Source organism: Pelophylax lessonae, assembly GCF_965119305.1.
Source record: "Pelophylax lessonae genome assembly, chromosome: 2".
NCBI lineage: Eukaryota > Metazoa > Chordata > Amphibia > Anura > Ranidae > Pelophylax > Pelophylax lessonae.
This window is the reverse complement of record NC_138769.1, coordinates 556090334-556108919: the sequence shown is the minus strand read 5'-3', so window position 1 is coordinate 556108919 and position 18586 is coordinate 556090334. Positions and strand designations below refer to the sequence as shown.

The 18586-nt window shown below is 46.4% G+C and overlaps 1 protein-coding gene across 2 annotated transcripts in view; it reads left to right on the top strand.

Moving 5' to 3' along the window:
• KMT2D (lysine methyltransferase 2D) overlaps positions 1-18586 on the top strand; it is a 340114-nt gene that overhangs the window by 137732 nt on the left and 183796 nt on the right. For both annotated transcript variants that reach the window (XM_082246163.1, XM_082246162.1), the window contains exons 25-26: positions 16295-16450; positions 17310-17373. In XM_082246163.1, coding sequence (XP_082102289.1) covers positions 16295-16450; positions 17310-17373 — 220 coding nt within the window. The remainder of the gene's footprint in view (positions 1-16294; positions 16451-17309; positions 17374-18586) is intronic.

Sequence of the window (18586 nt, the reverse complement as noted above, 5' to 3'; positions counted from 1 at the left end):
CAAGCAGGGAGGTACTCGAAGTCTGGGCCTACAAACCATTGCACAGAAAATCTTTGTCTGGGCCGAGCGGAACCTAACATCCATTTCGGCCATTCACCTAAAAGGGACGCAGAATTATCTGGCAGACCATCTCAGCCGCCACCAGATGAACCAGGACAATTGGTCCCTCAACCCAGAGGTGTTTCTCAAAATCACAACCTCATGGGGCCTACCGGTAGTGGATCTATTTTCCTCCCAGGCAAACAGGAAAACAGAAAAATTCTTTTCCATAACTCAAGGGGATCAGGCGTTAGGCATAGACGCTTTCGCCCACCCCTGGAAAGTCAGACTCTGTTACGCATTTCCTCCGATCAGATTGATCCCACAGGTTCTTCAGAAATTCATCCTAGAAGACACAGAGATGATACTGATAACCCCATACTGGCCCAAAAGGCCATGGTTTGCACGCCTTCAGGCGTTGGCAGCGCAACCTCCAATGACCTTACCTTGGAGACCAGATCTCTTAACACAAGGTCCGGTGGTCCATCCATTTCTCAGGACCCTAAACCTGACGGCCTGGTATCTGAGGAACAAATACTAGGCTCTCAGGGGTTCTCAGACAGAGTCATCAAAACATTGACCAGCTGTCGAAAGCCGGTCACTAGAAAAATGTATGCTAAAATCTGGAAGAAATTTCATTTTTGGATGTTGGAGAATCAGAGACATTCCCCAGATATACCAACTATCTTGGATTTTTTTCAGGAAGGCTTAGACAAAGGTCTCTCCTTAGGGACTTTAAAGGTACAGGCTGCCGCCCTTAGTGTCTTTCTTCAGTTTTCCCTTAGAGAAGACCCAAATGTGAATGCCTTTTTCAGAGCAATTGCCCGGACAAAGCCAACCGTGCTTAAAACGTGTCCAGCTTGGAATCTATCCCTGGTACTCCAGGCCTTGGTTACCAGTCCGTTTGAACCCTTGGTAGACCTATCAGTAAAAATGCTCACCCTAAAAACCTTATTTTTAGTAGCTATAACTTCAGCTAGAAGAGTTAGCGAATTACAGGCTCTCTCAATCAGAGAACCTTTTCTTATGATTTTTGATGACAGGATTGTGCTAAAAACAGATCCAGGATTTTTGCCAAAAAGGGTCTCTTCTTTTCATAGGACTCAGGACATAGTCCTTCCTTCCTTTTGCAATTTCCCAAACAACAATAAAGAGAAAGAATTTAGCTGTTTGGATGTCAGAAGATCCCTCTTGAGATACCTGGAGGTGACTAAAACCTTCAGGAAGACTGATACTTTGTTTTTACAATTTTCCGGCTCCCATAAAGGGGAAAAAGCTTCTAAGGCAACCTTAGCTAGATGGATCAAACAGGCTATCACAGAAGCCTATATAGTGAAAAAGGTGGCTCCACCTTTCATTACTGCACACTCTACTAGAGCATTGTCCACGTCTTGGGCTGAAAGGGCCGGTGCCTCACCAGACCAAATCTGTAAGGCAGCTACCTGGTCTAACTTTTCGACCTTTGTTAGACATTATCGCCTGGACCTCCTCTCTTCTCAGGAACAGGCGTTTGGTCGAAAGGTGCTCCAGGCAGTTGTCCCTCCCTAGACTGGTAAGTGCTTGCTCATCGTCTCATGGGCTGTCCTGGAAGACGACTTTGAGAAAAGCTGGGTTATACTTACTGATAACTCCTTTTCTAATAGTCTTCCAGGACAGCCGGATTCCCACCCGAACTATCTGGTATTATGTATAATGTATGATATGTGTCTATATATCTATGTATATGTTTTACAGGGTGTCCTGTGGTTCTCATGAAATACTGAAGGTGAGGACTAGGGGACCGCCTTTTATTTTAATTTTGGAATGTGTTTCCTGTCCCTGGGGGAGGAGCCTAACGTCTCATGGGCTGTCCTGGAAGACTATTAGAAAAGGAGTTATCAGTAAGTATAACCCAGCTTTTTGCGTCCAAAACTGGAGCTTGTGATAAAACAAGTTGCTATGCAAAAAAACAGACGATGCTCCCTCAGTACTCTGATCAGAGCATGATGTGGTTGCCAGGGACACTGCCCTCTCTGAGGGATCCCTGTCCTCACAGTTGGAAGGCGAGGAGGATGAGTCCTCCTCAGCTGCGGCGCGAAAACTAACTTTGATGGAAGCACTGATTCAATTAGTAAGGGAGACGTTGCATATAAATGATGAGCCCACACAGTCAGGACAGCGGGTTGTTTTTGGCTCCCGCAAAGCCCAGAAGTTGGTCAGGTTTTTTCTTGTCCCAAGGATTTTCACAATATCGTGAATGAGCAATGGCGGCGCATTAAGCACATGCTGGCGGTGCCCAACCGCTTTCAGCGCTGTTATCCTTTTGCAGACTCAGTTTCCAATCGCCGGACAGTGTCCCCTAAGGGGATCACACTTTTTCCAGGTTGAGCAACTCCACTGTGGTGCTATTGGAAGACTCCCCGGTGTTTAAGGACCCGGTGGACAGGTGTTTTTCACTTTCCCGCTACCTGCACTTGTTGGCGGGTTCGATTCTTAAACATGTGTTCACCTCCGTCCTAGTTCTCAGGCGCTTACTCAATGGATCAAGGTGCTTAGGAGCAACTTGCTGGCTGCGCCAGTCCCTCCAAATCTCCTTGAGCTCATGGCTCAGGAGACCCAGGACATGGTGTACCTGTGTGATGCGGCCATGGATGAGGCTCCTCTGGTCGCCAGGTTGTCTGCGGTGGGGATCGCCATACGCTGCATGGTGTGGCTTAAGAGCTGATCAGTGGACCAGGCTTCTAAGAAGGCCGTGTCGTGTCTGATTGAATGCCTTTTTGGTGACTCCTTGGATGTGCTACTCAAGGGTCTAACTTGGGGTTAAGAGTACTCTTCTCCCCCATTTTGCAAAGGTAAAGCACCTCGCAGTATGCGGGGAGCTTCCTTCCAGGCTCACCAGGGGCTTTTTTCGTGCATCTGGGGCGCAGGAAAAAGGCAAACCATTTAGAGCCTTCGGGGAAGACCAGAAGTCTTGGTCAGGTGAGCCCAAGGCCGGTCAGTCCGGTGCAAAGAAAACTCCATCTCTACATGGAGGGGCACCCTCTCCCGGTTCAGGGGTGGGGGGGCGTCTGCGTTACTTTCGGGAACCCTGAACGTCTCTGATTCCAGACAAATGGGTTCACAAATTGATTTGTACAGGGTACAAGATCGAATTTCGGTCTAGCCCAGTATGTCCCGGTTCCTCAGCGGGACAGGTTTTGAGGATTTTTTTTTTTTTTTTTTTACTCAAACCTGTTCAGTGCCCAGAAAAGGAGGGCAAGACATGTCCAATTCTGGACCTCAAGTTGCTAAACCGCCTCGTGCGGGTGCAGATGTTTTGGATGGAATCCGTCCGGTCGGTGGTGGCATCTTTATCGATTTAAAGGATGCTTGTCTGCACATCCCTGTTTACTAGGGTCTTCACCAAGGTTTTTGCCCCGGTACTAGCTTTGCTGTGCAAAGAAGGGCATTGCGGTCCTCGGTTAGCTGGACTATCTCCTTTTCAGGGCGAGCTTGTGTGCCACTCTGTCAGGCGATCTGACAGTCACAGTTCAGACGCTCCAGGAGTTCCAGTGGACCATCAACTTCCAGAAGTCTGCACTGACCCCGTCAGTACGTCTGAATTATCTGGGCATGGTCTTGGACAACGCTCAAGTGAAGGTTTTTCTGCCAGTGGGGGAAAAAAAAAAAAAAAAAACTCAGACTTTGCACGGCGAGATCAGGTTCCTTATGATCAACGGCCTCTCCTCCCTGCGGACCTACATGAGGTTTCTGGGGCTGATGGTGTCGGCCTTCGAGGCGGCCCCGTTTCCCCAGTTTCACACAAGCCCTCTACAGCAGAGATCCTTGCAAATGGAACAAGGATCCGCAGTCTTTCAACAGGAAATGTCTAGCTGTCTCACAAGCTCTGAGCCATCGTGGTGACTTCTGTCGCCTGCTCTGTGCCAAGGCAAGTCGTTCTTGCCACTGTTGTGGACGGTGGTCACCACGGATGCCAGCCGGACGGGCTGGAATAGGGTGTTGGACACACTTTGTGCCCAAGGTCTGTGGTCGACGGAGGAATCCTCCTTAACAATAAATGTTCTGGAGCTCAGAGCGATCAAACTCTGCCTGCTCCAATGGACGTCTCGACTCCACGGTCTCCCGGTTTGGGTGCAATCTGACAATGCCACGGCTGTGGCTTACATCGATTACCAGGAGTGCCCGGGCGACCAAGGAAGTGGCCGTGTTTTTGTCTTGGCCCGAGGCGAACTTTCCAGCTCTGTCCGATGTTCAGGTTGGATCAGGTTGAATGGTCCCTGCACCCAAAGGTGTTTTGCTTCCTATGTGCCCAGGGGGGAATTCCGGAGGTGGATCTGTTCGCGTCTCTTCTAAACGACAATGTGGAGAGGTTTGTAGCCAGGGCTCGAGATCCCCTTGCGGGCGCCACTGGCACGTTGGCAGCGCCTTGGAGCCAATATCGGCTGATTTATGCCTTTCCTCTGATACAATTGTTGTCTAGCTTCCTCCGCAGGTTGGCGGCGGAGAAGGTGCAGGTGATTCTGGTGGCCCCGGACTGGCCTTGATGATCTTGGTACACAGACCTGTGGTCGTCGAACCTCCCTGGTGGCTGTCTCTGAGAGAGGATCTGCTGTCTCGAGGGCCGATCTTCAAGTATGCTTTACGGTCACTGGCTTTAACGGCGTGGCTGTTTGAAGGCCAGGTATTGAGGGACAGAGGTCTCTGCTTCTGTGATTCCTACTTTGTTGAGAGCTAGGAAGGCGACTTCTGAGATTTTTTTCATTGTACTTGGAAGATGTCTATTGCCTGGTGTGAGTCGCTAGGGTTGCATCCTCAGCCCCTTTTGGGTCGATGAAAGGTCGGTTGTCGGCCGTGGCGATTTACTTCCAGCGTTCCTTGGTGACTAGTTCCTTGATTCGCAACTTTACATAGGGGGTGCGTCATCTGACTACGCCGAGGAGATCCCCTTTACCTCAGTGGGATCTGGATTTGGTTTTGTCTGTTCTGCAACGACCTCCTTTTGAAACTATCAGAGACATTTCTCTACCCTTGTCTCAGAAGGTTGCCTTTGTCTCAGAAGGTTGCCTTTCTGGTGGCTGTCACCTCTGCTCGCAGGGTGTCAGAATTGGCGGCTCTGTCCTGCCGTTCGCCTTATCTGGTCGTTCATAGGGACAAGGTTGTTCTGCGGCCTAACCAAACCAATCTTTTCTACCTATGGTGACGTCAGCTTTCCACCTCAATGAAGATATCGTGGTGCCTTCGCCATGTGCGAAGCCCAAGCATCCCAAAAAAATTGCCTTTTATTCGCTGGATGTAGTTCGAGCGATCAGGGTTTACCTGTCGGCCATGGAATCCTTCCGGACGTCTGATTCCCTGTTTGTCCTTCCTGAAGGGATCTCGTAAGGGTTCGGCTGCGTCTGCTGCAACCATATCAAAATGGATCAGACAGACTATTGTTCAGGCCTATTTATTGAAGGGTCAGGTTCCTCCTTTCCCTGTGAGGGCACATTCTACTAGAGCACTGGGTGCCTCTTGGGCTTTTCGCCATCAGTCTTTTTTGGCTCAGGTGTGTAAAGCGGCGACCTGGTCGTCTGTACACACTTTTAGAAAATTCTACAAAATTCTACATGATTGATGTGATGGCATCCTAGGATGCTTCCTTTTGCCGCAGAGTTTTTCAGGCCGCTGTTTTCTGAAGAGACTGAGTGTTCTCTTTCAGGGGTGAATTTTGTTTTGGGGTAAGCTCCTGTTGATGTTGGTTGAGCTTCTGTTGCCCTGTTGGTTACGTTTTTTTAGCCTTGTTGAAATGTTAACAGTTGGTTGCGTTCTTCCCACCCCTCATGCCTACACTGCTATGGGACATCCCATTAGTGAAGAAACTTCCAGAGCTGCGTCTGTCAGAGGACGTAAGAGAAAATTAAATTTTTGTAAGAACTTACCATAAAATTATTTTCTGAGTCCTCTGACAGATGCAGATCCTGCCCCTCTATGTTGGGGGTTGGTTGTGTTCTTCACTGCTTTGCTACGAAACGTATTCTATGAGCAGGTGTGTCTGGGGTCATGTGGATAGGATAGGAAAAAGGCGTGCCTAGTGAAAGTTTTCACTGACTAGCTACTCCTGAAGAGGGCGCACATAACCCATTAGGGAAGAAACTTCCAGAGCTGTGTCTCGGATCCAGAAAATATTTTTTACGGTAAGTTCTTACAAAAGTTAAATTATTTGCTAGGATGGATGTAATTTTCTAAAGCTGCCGTGTTAAAATTAACTAGTTTTTACAATTTTTTTTTTTTTTTTTTTCCCTTCTTTGCCTTCCCCCCTTCAATCATGATTCCCCTCTACTTTGCTGCTAGAGCTTTATCTCTTTAATGGCAGCTATCCAATGTAGAGTACTGTGTCCAGACCACACTGATTGATGGGATAGCCTGGAAGTGGGTCTGTGTGCGCTGCTTGCCAGACACTCTTCTGGTAAAAGCTGCAGAGAGCTTTCCATGTCGAAGTCTTGCTGACCAAGTACTCAGCTTCCTTATTTGCATGGGTCACTGGAAGCCTTTATTCCCTCTACCTGCCATTTTTGGTGTGGGGACTGAGCACTGATCTCTGCTGGGTGGAGTGTTGTGCATGCTCTGTGTGGTTTCCCACCATACAGCACTGATGATTAGTTTATATGGTTTGTTTAAAAAGGATGGTTCATAAGGCTGAAAAAGACACTTGTCCATCCAGTTCAATGTATGTGCATGTAATTTTTTACTTCTTAATTTCTATAGACACGTATATTCTGCTTCCTGAGGAAGACAACTAAAAGTGTTTACTCCGCTAATACCACTTTCTGGGAAAGAGAGTTCCACATTTTTTTGCTGCTCTAATAGTATAGATCCCTTTTCCACAATCTAAGCTGCTCCTGTTTGCAAGATCTACGTGGACCTTCATTTCATTCCGGTTGCTCTCCTTAAGTAATTCTGGTCTCCTCCCGCCATCTGACCCTCCCCTGTTACCAGCTGTAATTGTTAGTATCCAAGACCTTGCCTCTTACCTTGGGCCTATGCATTGCCTTACTGGCATATGGCCAGAATGTCTGATTCTGGGGGAGCAGTCCGGTGTACCAAGTGTCCCATCTCGCTTGTACTAACAATTATGCAGCCCGAAATGTTTCCCTCTGATTTTGCAGTTTATTTTGTCCTTGTAGTCCTCTTAAGCTCTGTCATGTGTGGTTGCATCCTCCTTTCCGCTGAGGTCTTTACTATGATTATGCAGAACTTTACAGATGGTTACAAGCAAGCTTCTGTGCGGTCTACTGCAGATTTTTTATCTGATTTGCCTACGGCTGATAGCTTAGAAGCCACGAGGCTCGTGTTGGTGAAGTTTGCATCACTCTAACTAGACAATTAGTCAGTTAAGTCTACAGTGCTGTCTCTTGCCTTGGGTTGTTAAAAACGCCTAGGGAAGTGATGGCAAACCTTGGCAGCCCAGATGTTTTGAACTACATTTCCCATGATGCTCATGCACTCTGCAGTGTAGTGCAGCATCATGGGAAATGTAGTCTCATAACATCTGGGGTGCCAAGGTTCACCAACACTGGCCTAGGGCAACAAATACTTTCACTTTGCACCTGCTTTTAAATTTCTCTATGGAGATTGGATGCACCTTGATACATTTTTTTCTACCTAAGCGCTTATTCGCTTTGTATCCATTTTAGTGAGGATTTTGCACAGGCATATTCCATTCCATCTGTGGAACCACCTTAGCAAGGCGCTTTTTTTCCTGTAGAGGATGCGCAACGCTGTACCCAAATAAAATTGGCAATCTTTTTTTTTCCCCCCAAAAACAGGGCTTTCCTTTGGTGGCATTTGATCACCTCTGCGGTTTTTTGATTATGCACTATAAACAAAAAAAGAGCGAATTTTGAAAAATGCAGTATTTTTTCACTTTTCTGCTATATAACATTCCCAATAAAAATGCTAATCGGTGATGACAGATTAAGCTTAGAAGTTAGAAGGAGCAGGGAGCAAAACGTGTCTGCAGACTGGAGGTACCACCTCCTGTACCCTAGCATATGAGATGCAGGCGGTCCAAACCTCCTAAACGGTTAACAAATGAGGACAATTTATCTGAGGATTTACAAACTTTCAACCCCAGTCCTTGTGAGTAAACAGAAGACAAGCTTGGAGGGTCTTAACAACGGAGGCTTGGTCATTAAGGGGGCAAATCCTTCCGGTCCAGAAGTGGTTATACACATTAGGCTCTACTCTTTCAAGGTGGTGTTTTTTGTATCCATCAATGCTGTGAGAAATCTGTCTGAACCGACAGCTTTATCCTGCAAGGAACCCTTTCTGGATTTGTATCGATAATGTGGTGTCAAGGCCCAGTAATACTTAAAGGGTCCAATATCGGGTGACATTGGCTGGCTTAATAGGAATCGGCCGATATTCGGCACACGTGTGCACGGCAGTCGGTCAGGGGCATGACTTAAATAGGTCTGAACCCAATAGCGCAGTGGGGTAGATTGCTGTACAGTACTAACATTGCATAGTTAGTACAGCGGCTCCTCCCGAGTTGTCAGTTTATTTTCTATTCAGCCCGCTGGGTTGAGCGAAAACAAAAAAAGGTAGTAGTGTTTACAATCGCTTGAGGGAGCTGTTCACCTCATCCAATCCATTATTGTTCCGTCCCTTTGCCCGGCTTCAGTTCATCAAAAGGAAATTTCCTTCCATTGTTTGGATGTGGTTTCGGTGAAGTGTCCTTCTCAGCTACTGCTACTTTCAGATGGACTGTCACTTTTTGTCATCCTGGAAGTACCCTAAAAGGGGGTTCACCTACTTCTCATTCTACCATCTCCAGGTGGCCCAGGCAGACCACCATCAAAGCCTATGGTTTGATGGATCAGGTTTCACCCTTAACTGTGTGTTCTTGGGTTTTTCAACATGAAGCCGCTGTTTCTCAGATTTGCAAGGCTGCCACTTTTGTATTCTGTTGACACTTTCGAAGTTCTACCAGATGGACATTTTGATGCCAGCTTCTCATGCAAGATCCTTTAGGCAACATTTTAAACTTCAGGCAGTCCCCAGTTATGTTGGATCCTTCTTTTGCCTTTTAGAGTTTGGTTGCTATGTTGTCAACTCCTACATTGGAGTACCATTGAGACATCCTGAAGGTTTAGGACTTTCTGTGCTCCTTATTGCAATTAAATTGTGTTTTTGCACTTTCCATTAAATCTTTCTTGGCGTCCGAGTCACCAAGGTTCCACCACTCTTTTTATAATCCTACTAGTACTGTTTTGCTACAAATTCAAATCATGCTGGTAGCAGGAGGAGGTTATCCTTGGCAGTCCTACAGTGTTAGTGTTGAATCCTCCTGTAGGCAGCAGTGTACATTAAAGGTTATAGACTTTTTCGGTGTTCCTCAGTTGAATACAACTACTACGGTGTACAAAAATTCTATTTTGCCAGTTACATTCTGTTTAGACATAAATCGTAAATTTGCGTTATCTTTCCTAATGCATTTTACTTTAGTTTCCCGTATTAAGAAACCTACTCAGCTGCTGTCAATCACAGGACGTTGCTGCCAGTTTATACTATAATAATGCTTTCTGAACTAGTGGGCAGCTACAGGAAATTGCGGTCTCATTCTTTTAAAAGGGATTGTGGGCTAAGCCTTTTATTTGTACAAATGGAGCAAAGAATGGCATAGGGATGCATGGCAGAGAGAACTGCAGAATTTGGAGCGGCTGTGGCTTCAGTGCTGCCTTTACATCCCACAGTCCCATAGGAATGCCCATAATTTGTGCCGCTTCCTGGGGTGGAGTTGTAGTGTGCACAGACATTGATAAAAATGAAATTTTTTTCCAATCCACAACATCCGTTTTAATGGGGACAAAGTCTTTCATAGAACAGTCTCTTAAAAAATATATATTTTTTTAAAATATTCTGGTAACAGTAATGTTTTGTTTCAGTTGGTAAAATATTGTGATGTCCTTACCGTTAAGCTGTGTTATGCTCTGCTCCATTTAGGCTCTATTGTGACTTGCTACCAGGCTTAAGCTGTTCTGATTTTGTTGTCTGGCTTGTGTTGCTTAAGCTGTTCTGATTTTGTTGTCTGGCTTGTGTTAGTGTTTCTTACTGAGCTTTGGATATAGTTTATTTACCTGGCCTCCCCTCCCTGCAGAGGAAACATCAGAGACAAAGCTCCTGAACGTCGCTGCTGGTTGTCACACTGGAGAGAGAATTATGATGCCGCTGCCAGAGGGGGCCCTCGGCTCAGATCTGGATAAAATCTCCATGGAGGGTTGGTCTTGCAGCCTTACCCTAAACCTTTTTGTTTGTGGTGTCTTGGATATGCAGTATTGGAATTTGCCACAACAGATCTCTGAAAACCTTTCATTACCACACTTTGACAGTTCCCCCTTTCTCATGTCATAAAGTGATCCTGCCTGAATGTTGCTGTATAGCAATGTCATTTTCTGTGCCTGCTTGTTATGATCCCATGAAGTGACATGGGAGCCAACATCTCGGCACCAATTGTTGCAGAAGTCATGTATGTTGCTGTTCCTGTTTTTCTCTTTCCTTCAATGACGGACACAGCTCCTGATCTTCTTAACCAGTAAGGACCTAGTTCCTTGCTGGGATCTCTGGTCCTGGCAGTTTTTTCTTTAGGTAGATTTTTTTTTCTCCCTGTGAGATCTACAATCAACTGCCGGACTGGGCGATGGGTTGGATAATCTAGATCCAGTGGTCACCCCAGTCTGGCCAGCGAGGTCGCATACGCCTGGGTCTCGGCCTGAGTCGACAGCCCCCCATTTAAATAGGGAGGAGGTTCTGTCTGGAGCGGTGCCCTCCTGATATGGTAAGTAACTCCCCCCCCCCCCCCCTCCCCCTGATGGGTTTTGGGGTGAACAATGGGCCCTTCCATGCGATGGTTGGACCACTGGGTTCTCCTTCCTTTTAGGCACCCCCCTCATTGGTCTTGTGGGCCATATCGGTCCCCCTTCCTTTACTGATGCTGGGGCTGTGTGGGTGGCCTAGTCCACCGCCTGGGGTGGGGGCAGGGTGTGGTGCTGGCTGCAGGGGCAGGGGGTTGCAGCGCTGGCCACCGGGTGATAGAGTGTGTGTGTGTGGGGGGGGGGGGGTACTGTACCTCATGGGGGCTCCCCTTCCTGCCTATCCCCTTCTCTGAGGCCTCAGGATCCCTCTTGAGTCCCTGGTAGCCTCGTGGTGCCACCATTTTGCTGTTGCCTGTGTGTTTAATGCACAGTGGCCATGTTCTTGTAGCCCGGTGGCTATTTTGCAGTGGTTTGCCATTGAAAATAGTGGCTGCAATGACAGCATGGCAGCTCCCCCCTGTCTTTGCTGAGCTGGCGGACCAGTTGGTTTATCTGTGATGCCTACTCTAGTCGCTAGGCTCTCCTTTCTTTGCAGGCCACTAAGGACAAGGACCACGTCGTAGACGTGGGCTATCCTTCTCGTTTCATAAGATGTTTTTTCGTCCCTTGGGCGACTGACAAAGGATCAGAGCCATTAAGGGCCGACTCTGGTGGATCCAAGCGAATTTGGTCTGGCAATTCGTGAGCAGGCTTCTCCAGACCTGCGGACAAGGCTCCTTCAGCATGAAGGTGCACCCTCACCCATATTGGGGGGGCTACAAGATCGAATTTCACTCTTACCCCGGCCATGGTTCTTTCCTTCCAACTTGCGCCTGTCCCCTGACCGCTTACAGGGTCTGTTTGAGGCAGGACAAGGCCTGCTACTTCAAGGGCGATTGTCCCAGTTCCGACATCGGAATGTTTTCATGGTTTTTACTCAAACCTGTTTACAGTTCCCAGGAAGGAACACAAGGTCCTGGACCTCAAGTCGCTGAACTGCTTTGTGCGGGTGAAGAAGTTCAAAATGGAGTCCATTCGCGCATTGGTGGCATCCCTGCATATTGGGTTTTCTTGCCTCTATCGACTGCAAGAATGCTTACCTTTACATTCCAATATGTGCTGGTCTCCAGTGCTTTCTCCGCTTTGCTGTGGGAGAGGAGCATTATCAGTTTGTGACGTTACCCTTTTGTCTCGCCTCTGCTCCTTGGATCTTCACAAAAGTGTTAGCCCCGTTGCTAGCATTGTTACACCAATAGGGGATCGGTACTGGAATACTTGGAGGACCTACTTCTGCGAGCAGTCTCCTACTGCTCTGGTGGAAAACCTGGAAATCACCATACAAACTCTGAGGGAGTTCGGCTGGATTCTGAATTTTCAGAAGTCTGCTCTGGTTCCATCCACAAAGCTGGACTATCTGGGTCTGACTCTGGACAAACTTCAGAAACTGCAGGCTGCAATTAATCTCCTGCTGTCCAGCAGATGGTCATCCCTTCGGACCTGCATGGGGGTGCTGGGCCTGGTGGTGTCTACTTTCGAGGCGGTTCCTTTTGCACAGCTCCATATGACTTTCCTGCAAAGGGAGATTCTGACCAAATGGGACAAGACTCCGTGGTCTCTGGATAATTCGATTCAGCTGAGCTGGGGAATGAGAGTCCCTGATATGGTGGCTTCATTCTCCAGCGCTTCGGCTGGGCAAAATCTTCCTCACCTTGTATTGGACAGTGATCACCATGGATGCCTGCCTGTCCGGCTGGGAAGGTGTCCTCGGCAAAAATTCTGCTCAGGGGCTCTGGACACTGAGAGTCCAGACTACCGATCAGTGTCTTGGAACTCTGAGCGATCAGACTCTGCCTGGAATATTGGACGGATCGTCTTCAGGGATGTCCAGTGCGCATTCAATCGGACAATGCCACGGCCGTTGCTTATGTCAATCACCAAGAAGTGTTCTGGCGTCTCTGGAGGTAGCTGGTATTCTAAGGTGGGTAGGAGGGTTTGTTCAAGCCCTCTCTGCTGTACACATTCCTGGGGTGGAAAACTGGCGGGCCGATTACCTCAGTTGGTAGGCATTGGATCAAGGGGAGTGGTTCCCTTCATCCATAGGGGTTTCATCAGATGTGTCTCCAGTGGGGGCATTCCTGAGGTGTATCTGTTGCTTTCCCAGCTCAACATAAAGGTTCAGAGGTTTTTGGCTCGGTCACGGGATCCTCAGGCAGACGCCACAGAGACGTGCTGGTGCCCCCGGTGGGTCAGTACTGTCTGATTTACGCCTTTCCTCCTCTTCCTCTCTAAAGCTTCTGCCAAGACTTCTACGCAGGGTGGATCTTCTGTTCCAAGGACCAATCTTCCATCCTGCTTTACAGTCGCTAGCTTTAACGGCTTGGCTGTGGAATGCTAGGTGCTGATGAATAGAGGTTGATTCCAGCGCTGGTTAAAGCTAGCAAATCTACTTCTAGCAAGATCTATCATTGTTCATGGAAGATGTACATTGCGTGGTGCGAGTCTCTTGGGATTCATTCTTGTTCTTTTCTGTGGCTCGGATCTAGACCTTCCTTCTATGGGAGATTGAGCAGAAACTGGCCTTGAGTGCATTCAAGGGTCAGATGTTGGCCTTAGCGGTCTTCTTTCAATGACCCTTGGCCACACTCTCCCTGGTGCGTACTTTTCTTCAGTGAGTTTGGCATTTGGCTTCTTCAGTGTGGTCTCCTTTACCACCTTGGGACCTCAATTTGGTGCTCTGTCCTCCAGAAGCCTCCTTTTGAGAATCTTCTTTTTGGTGGCTTTCACCTCTGCGTGCAGGGTGTCGGAATTGGTGGCGTTATCCTTTTGTTCACCTTACCTGGTGGCTCACAGAGATAAGGTAGTTCTTTGTCCCTGTTCGTCGTTCCTTCCCAAGATTGTTTCTAATTTTCATTCTCATGAAGACATTGTGTTGCCTTCACTGTGTCCCAGGCCAAAACATCCGAAGGAAATTGCTTTGCATGCCTTGGATGTCGTCCGGGCGATTAGGGTGTACCTAGCAGCTATGGAGTCTTTTAGGAAATCAGACTCGCTATTTGTGCTCACGGATGGGTCTTTGAAAGGGTTGTCCGCTTCCTCTGCGATAATTTCCAGATGGATCAAACAGGTGGTAGTTTAGGCCTAATCCATCAAGTGTCAAGTTCCTCCTTTCTCTTTCAAAGATAAACATACATGTTCACCAGCACACTATGGATCTTCCACAGCAGTCCAATTAAACTTTTTATTGCAAAGGAATCGCATCAGGATAAGTGCAAAGTTTTGGAGTCACACAGGATCCTTTCGTCAGGCATGTGATCACACGCCTGACGAAGGGGCCCTGCGTGACTCTGAAACGTTGCACTTATCCTGATGTGATTCCTTTGCAATAAAAAGTTTCTTTGAACTGCTGTGCAAGATCCATGGTGTGCTTTCTAACATGTATGTTTATCTGTGATTGATCCAGTGTCCAGCTGGTGATCGCTGCAGCACCCACAACAGATGTTCCTATACCCAGAGTGCCATGGCAATATGAACTATTCTTTCCCTTTCGAAGGAACATTATACTCGGGCGCTCAGTGCCTCCTGGGCCTTCCATCATCAGGCGTCAGTGACGCAGATTTGCAAGGCGGCCACCTGGTCTTCGGTGCACACTTTCACATAGTTCTGTAACATGGATGTGTTGGTATCTGCGGATGCTTCCTTTGGCTGTAAAGTTTTACAGGCTTCTGTTTAGAGGACCTGGTTCTCTTTGAGGGTTTATTGTTCTTTTTAGGTGGGCTCCAGTTGTTTTGGTTGAGCTCAGGTTTACCTGGTTGGCTATAGTTTAACCTTGGGAATTTATTTTTCGCTTTTCCCACCCCGCATGTTTAACACTGCTTTGCAACATCCCAATGGTCATGAAGATCAGGAGCTGTGTCTGTCAGTGAAAGAGAGAGAAAATGGGATTTTTGTCTTACTGTAAAATCCATTTCTCTGATGTTCCTTGACAGACACAGCACCCACCCCACTGCTTAAAACTGGGACTGCCCATAGACGTAGTCAAGCTTTTTTTCTGCCTACTGTCCTACTCCTGTAGGTGGCAGTATAACCCTACGGTCAAGAAGATGAAGAGCTGTGTCCATCAGAGAAATTAATTTTACGGTAAGACAAAATTTCCATTTTTTTTCCCTTCCTTTCCTCTTTTTTTTTTTTTTTTTTTTCTTTACATATCCAGATACCTTTTTAGACCAACTTGATTTACTGAAAAAAAATATGCTTACACTGGCTGTTAGTATGCAAGCAGTTTTGTTTGCTGGCAGAATTTACTATGCACTTGGATGTACACACCGGCTATTTTTGTATCACCCCAGTTGTTTTTTGAGCTTGTTGTCAGTTTTGTTTGCTAAGTTGTTGCTTGTCCTTTGTATTCGTTGCTTTGGGGCTTCCCATGGTGTATGAATAAGTTGCCTGTGTACTGTACGATTAAGATAAGTGGAATTTTAACTTACTTGTAAATTCGATCTCGAGGATACAGGGCACAGTCCACTTTCCGTTCCTTTCCTTGGTCTATTCTGCATTGCTTACTACAAAATGAGGGCTCCTGGAGTGGGATAGAGTTAGAGATAGTGTTATGCTTTCTCAATAGCTTTCCAGTGTCCAGTCACCTGAAGGTACACTCCTAAAACCCATGGCGTATGAATATTTTGTCTTTTATGTACTTATGGAGGTTAGAGGCAAGTCAAAATTCTTTTTTTTTTTTATGTGCTGGAAATCCCAAAAGGTTGTCATCTTCCCTCTTAGGGAGTAATTGGGATTGCTTGGGTGCAGTTTTTTTTTTTTTTTTTAACCTTTATTTTCTGTTCGGCAACAAAAAGTCTCCTATGTGATGCTTATTTGGTGACCCCTGATATCTATCCTTCACTCCCCTGAAGCGAGCAAAGCGTAGATCAAGCGCCATTCACTTTTTTCCCAACCCAATGTGACAGATGAAACCTGTATTTTTTTTACAGGGTTGGAGGGGGAACTGACTTTTATTAGGGTGTTTTGGAAGCGATTCTGTGTCTGTACAGATGCCCTATCACTTCTATCTGACAGCCGACCGTTTGTTGTTAGATTTACACATGGTATCGGTCAGTAGTATATCTAAAAACCAGGCTGCTGCTGATGTATAGAATACGTCTGTGGCAGCAGAAGGGTTACATTGGGAAAATTGTTTTTCTTTGTTCTAAAAAAAAAAAAAGTTTTATTTAATTGCAAAATATTTCCTTTTTTTCTGTGTTCAATATGTTGTATCCACAGTTTAGGTATCATTTTTGCACATTTTTAGTTTTGTCATTTTTATTTTATGTATATAGTAAGTGTTCATGGTCTGTTTCATCATCCCTGTGTATCATTTTTGGCTTTACAAAATGGCAGCTTTTCTTAATGGAAAGGTTGTTTCTATAACTTGTTGTAATTTCTTTCTTTAGAGATACCCAAGATGGAGAACTCAGACATTCAAGAACTGTTGAAGGATGTTCTTGGTACTGTAGACCATGATCAGCCTGTGAATAGCTCAGCTGGCAGAAATGAAGGAGCACCAACCAATGTATCAGTAAGCCAGAGTCAGAGACACTTTACTCAAGGTAAGCCAGTTGCTTTCTCAACATTACCCATGTACCTTTAAGACTTTTGTGTCTTGTGTTAGGAATATACAATAATTGAGTACAGGTTTTTTTCTGTAATTCCATTTTCCTCTAGCAGCACATGCTCACATTTTTCACTACAGTCAGCTGCTACTTGTAAGGAATAGAAGCCCTGTGTATGTCCACAGCTGCTCTAGTTGGAGCTTGCATAGGTGTGAGGACTTTCACATAGTCCAACATGTGACAATGCTAGACCTTTTACACATTTCTTTTGCTCCTGGTGTCTAACCTACATGAGCAAAACACAAGTCAGTTTTAAAGGATAAGTCCAGTCAAAAACTAACTCTAAACCTGCTCTTTGCCACATTCTAAGACTATTCTATCTAACCCTGTAAAGCAAAAATCACTGTACTTGCCTTTTCTACACCCGATCCGGTCCCTTCCCACGCTGAGCTGTCAGCGGCGGCTTTAGTGTGGAGGCGGTTGCAGGAGAGGCACTTGACAACGAAAGCCCCATAGTAAGTCCTATGGGTGATGTCACTTCACATTCATTTCACAGCCATTGTCGGTCATCTTCTGCACAGAGCTTCTGTCGCTGGAGACCGGATCAGGTGTAGAAAAGGTAAGCACAGTGATTTTTGGTTTATAGGGTTAGATTGAATAGTTTTTAAATGTGGCAAAGAGTAGGTTTAGCGTTAGTTTTTGACTGGACTTATCCTTATGGTCTTCAGACAGAATTCAAAATTTACTTTTGAGTTTTTTTTAAAGATATTAATCAGATGGGTTTAAGCACCTTAAACAAGCTTGCACTGTGGATTATAATAAACCTTTAACCCTTATTGGTTACTTTGTTTTTCAGGTGCATCCATGGCTTCTAGCTTGAAGATTGAGCCTTTTGCTCAGTCTGGCTTCTTGGATAACAGGTATGTTAACATTTGCTATGAGAAACTGAAGTATTCAAGAACCTCTTAGCCTTGCCTCTTCAAAGCAGTCCTGTCCCTGGCATTATTTTCCTAATGAGGTGTTTTTACTTTCTTTAAATGCGGAAAGCTACGTTACATACTTGTAACCCCACGGGGTTGCATGAGGAAAAAAAAAAAAAAATCCACTGATGGTGTGTGTACCCTCTTGTAGCCATTGTTCAGTTGCAAAGTTGCGTCTGGGCTAATGCTCCATACATACAAGTTTTTTCTTTGCTCTGTTTGATAGAGAAGGCAAGAGCAATTTGCCTCTTCCAATTTCATTTTCAGTCACTGTGGCATGTTTCTCTTGGCAACTGGTTGCATGCACTTGCTGATCTGTGATATCTGCTCCTGTGATAAAGATGTATTGCCAGGAAAGGCCAGAATGCGGGCCAATTACTGATTTTTGTGCTTCTAGTAGCTAGCTGTATTGGACCGTCTTCCTACAAAAGCTTTGCTGCTTTTCTGTGCTAGACAAACTCCAACTCTTAAAGTAAACCTACTAATGCGGGGAATTATTGCGCCTGTAAGTACTTGTATTAGTCATCAGTCCCTGTGATTCTGCAAAGCTTATACAGAAGTTAAAGTAATTCCAAAGATGGTAACATTTACTTTACCTGTTCTGTCCAGTAGTTTTGTACAGAACAGCCCCCATCCTCCTCTTTTTGTGTCCTCTGCTGGCGGTTCTTGCTCCTCCCCCTGCTGAGTGCCCCCAATAGCAAGGCTCTTTCTATAAGGGCACTCGAGCAGGCTCGCTCTGCTTGACACTAACTCTGTCCATTCACACATACAGCACAGCTCGGCCCCGCCCCCCAATTTCTCCTCATTGGCTCACTGGCTGTGAGTAACAGCAGCAGGAGCCAGTAACTCCCGCTGCTGTGTGAGCCAAAGAGGAGAGATCCGGGAGAGCCACTGCTCTCATGCACATCTCTGGTTAGAGATGAGGCTTGTGATTATTAGGGAGGGAGCTGCACCCAGAGACACAGAGGGTGCCATTGGCTCCCGCTGCTGTCAATGAGCCAAAAAGGGGGGGGGGGGACGCCATGGTGTGTATAAATGCCGTGGGGGCACTCAGCAGGTGTGCCGGCGAGGGACCCAGGAAGAGGCAGATCGGGGACTGCTCTGTGCAAAACCACTGCACAGAGCAGGTAAGTATAATGTTTATTATTTTTTA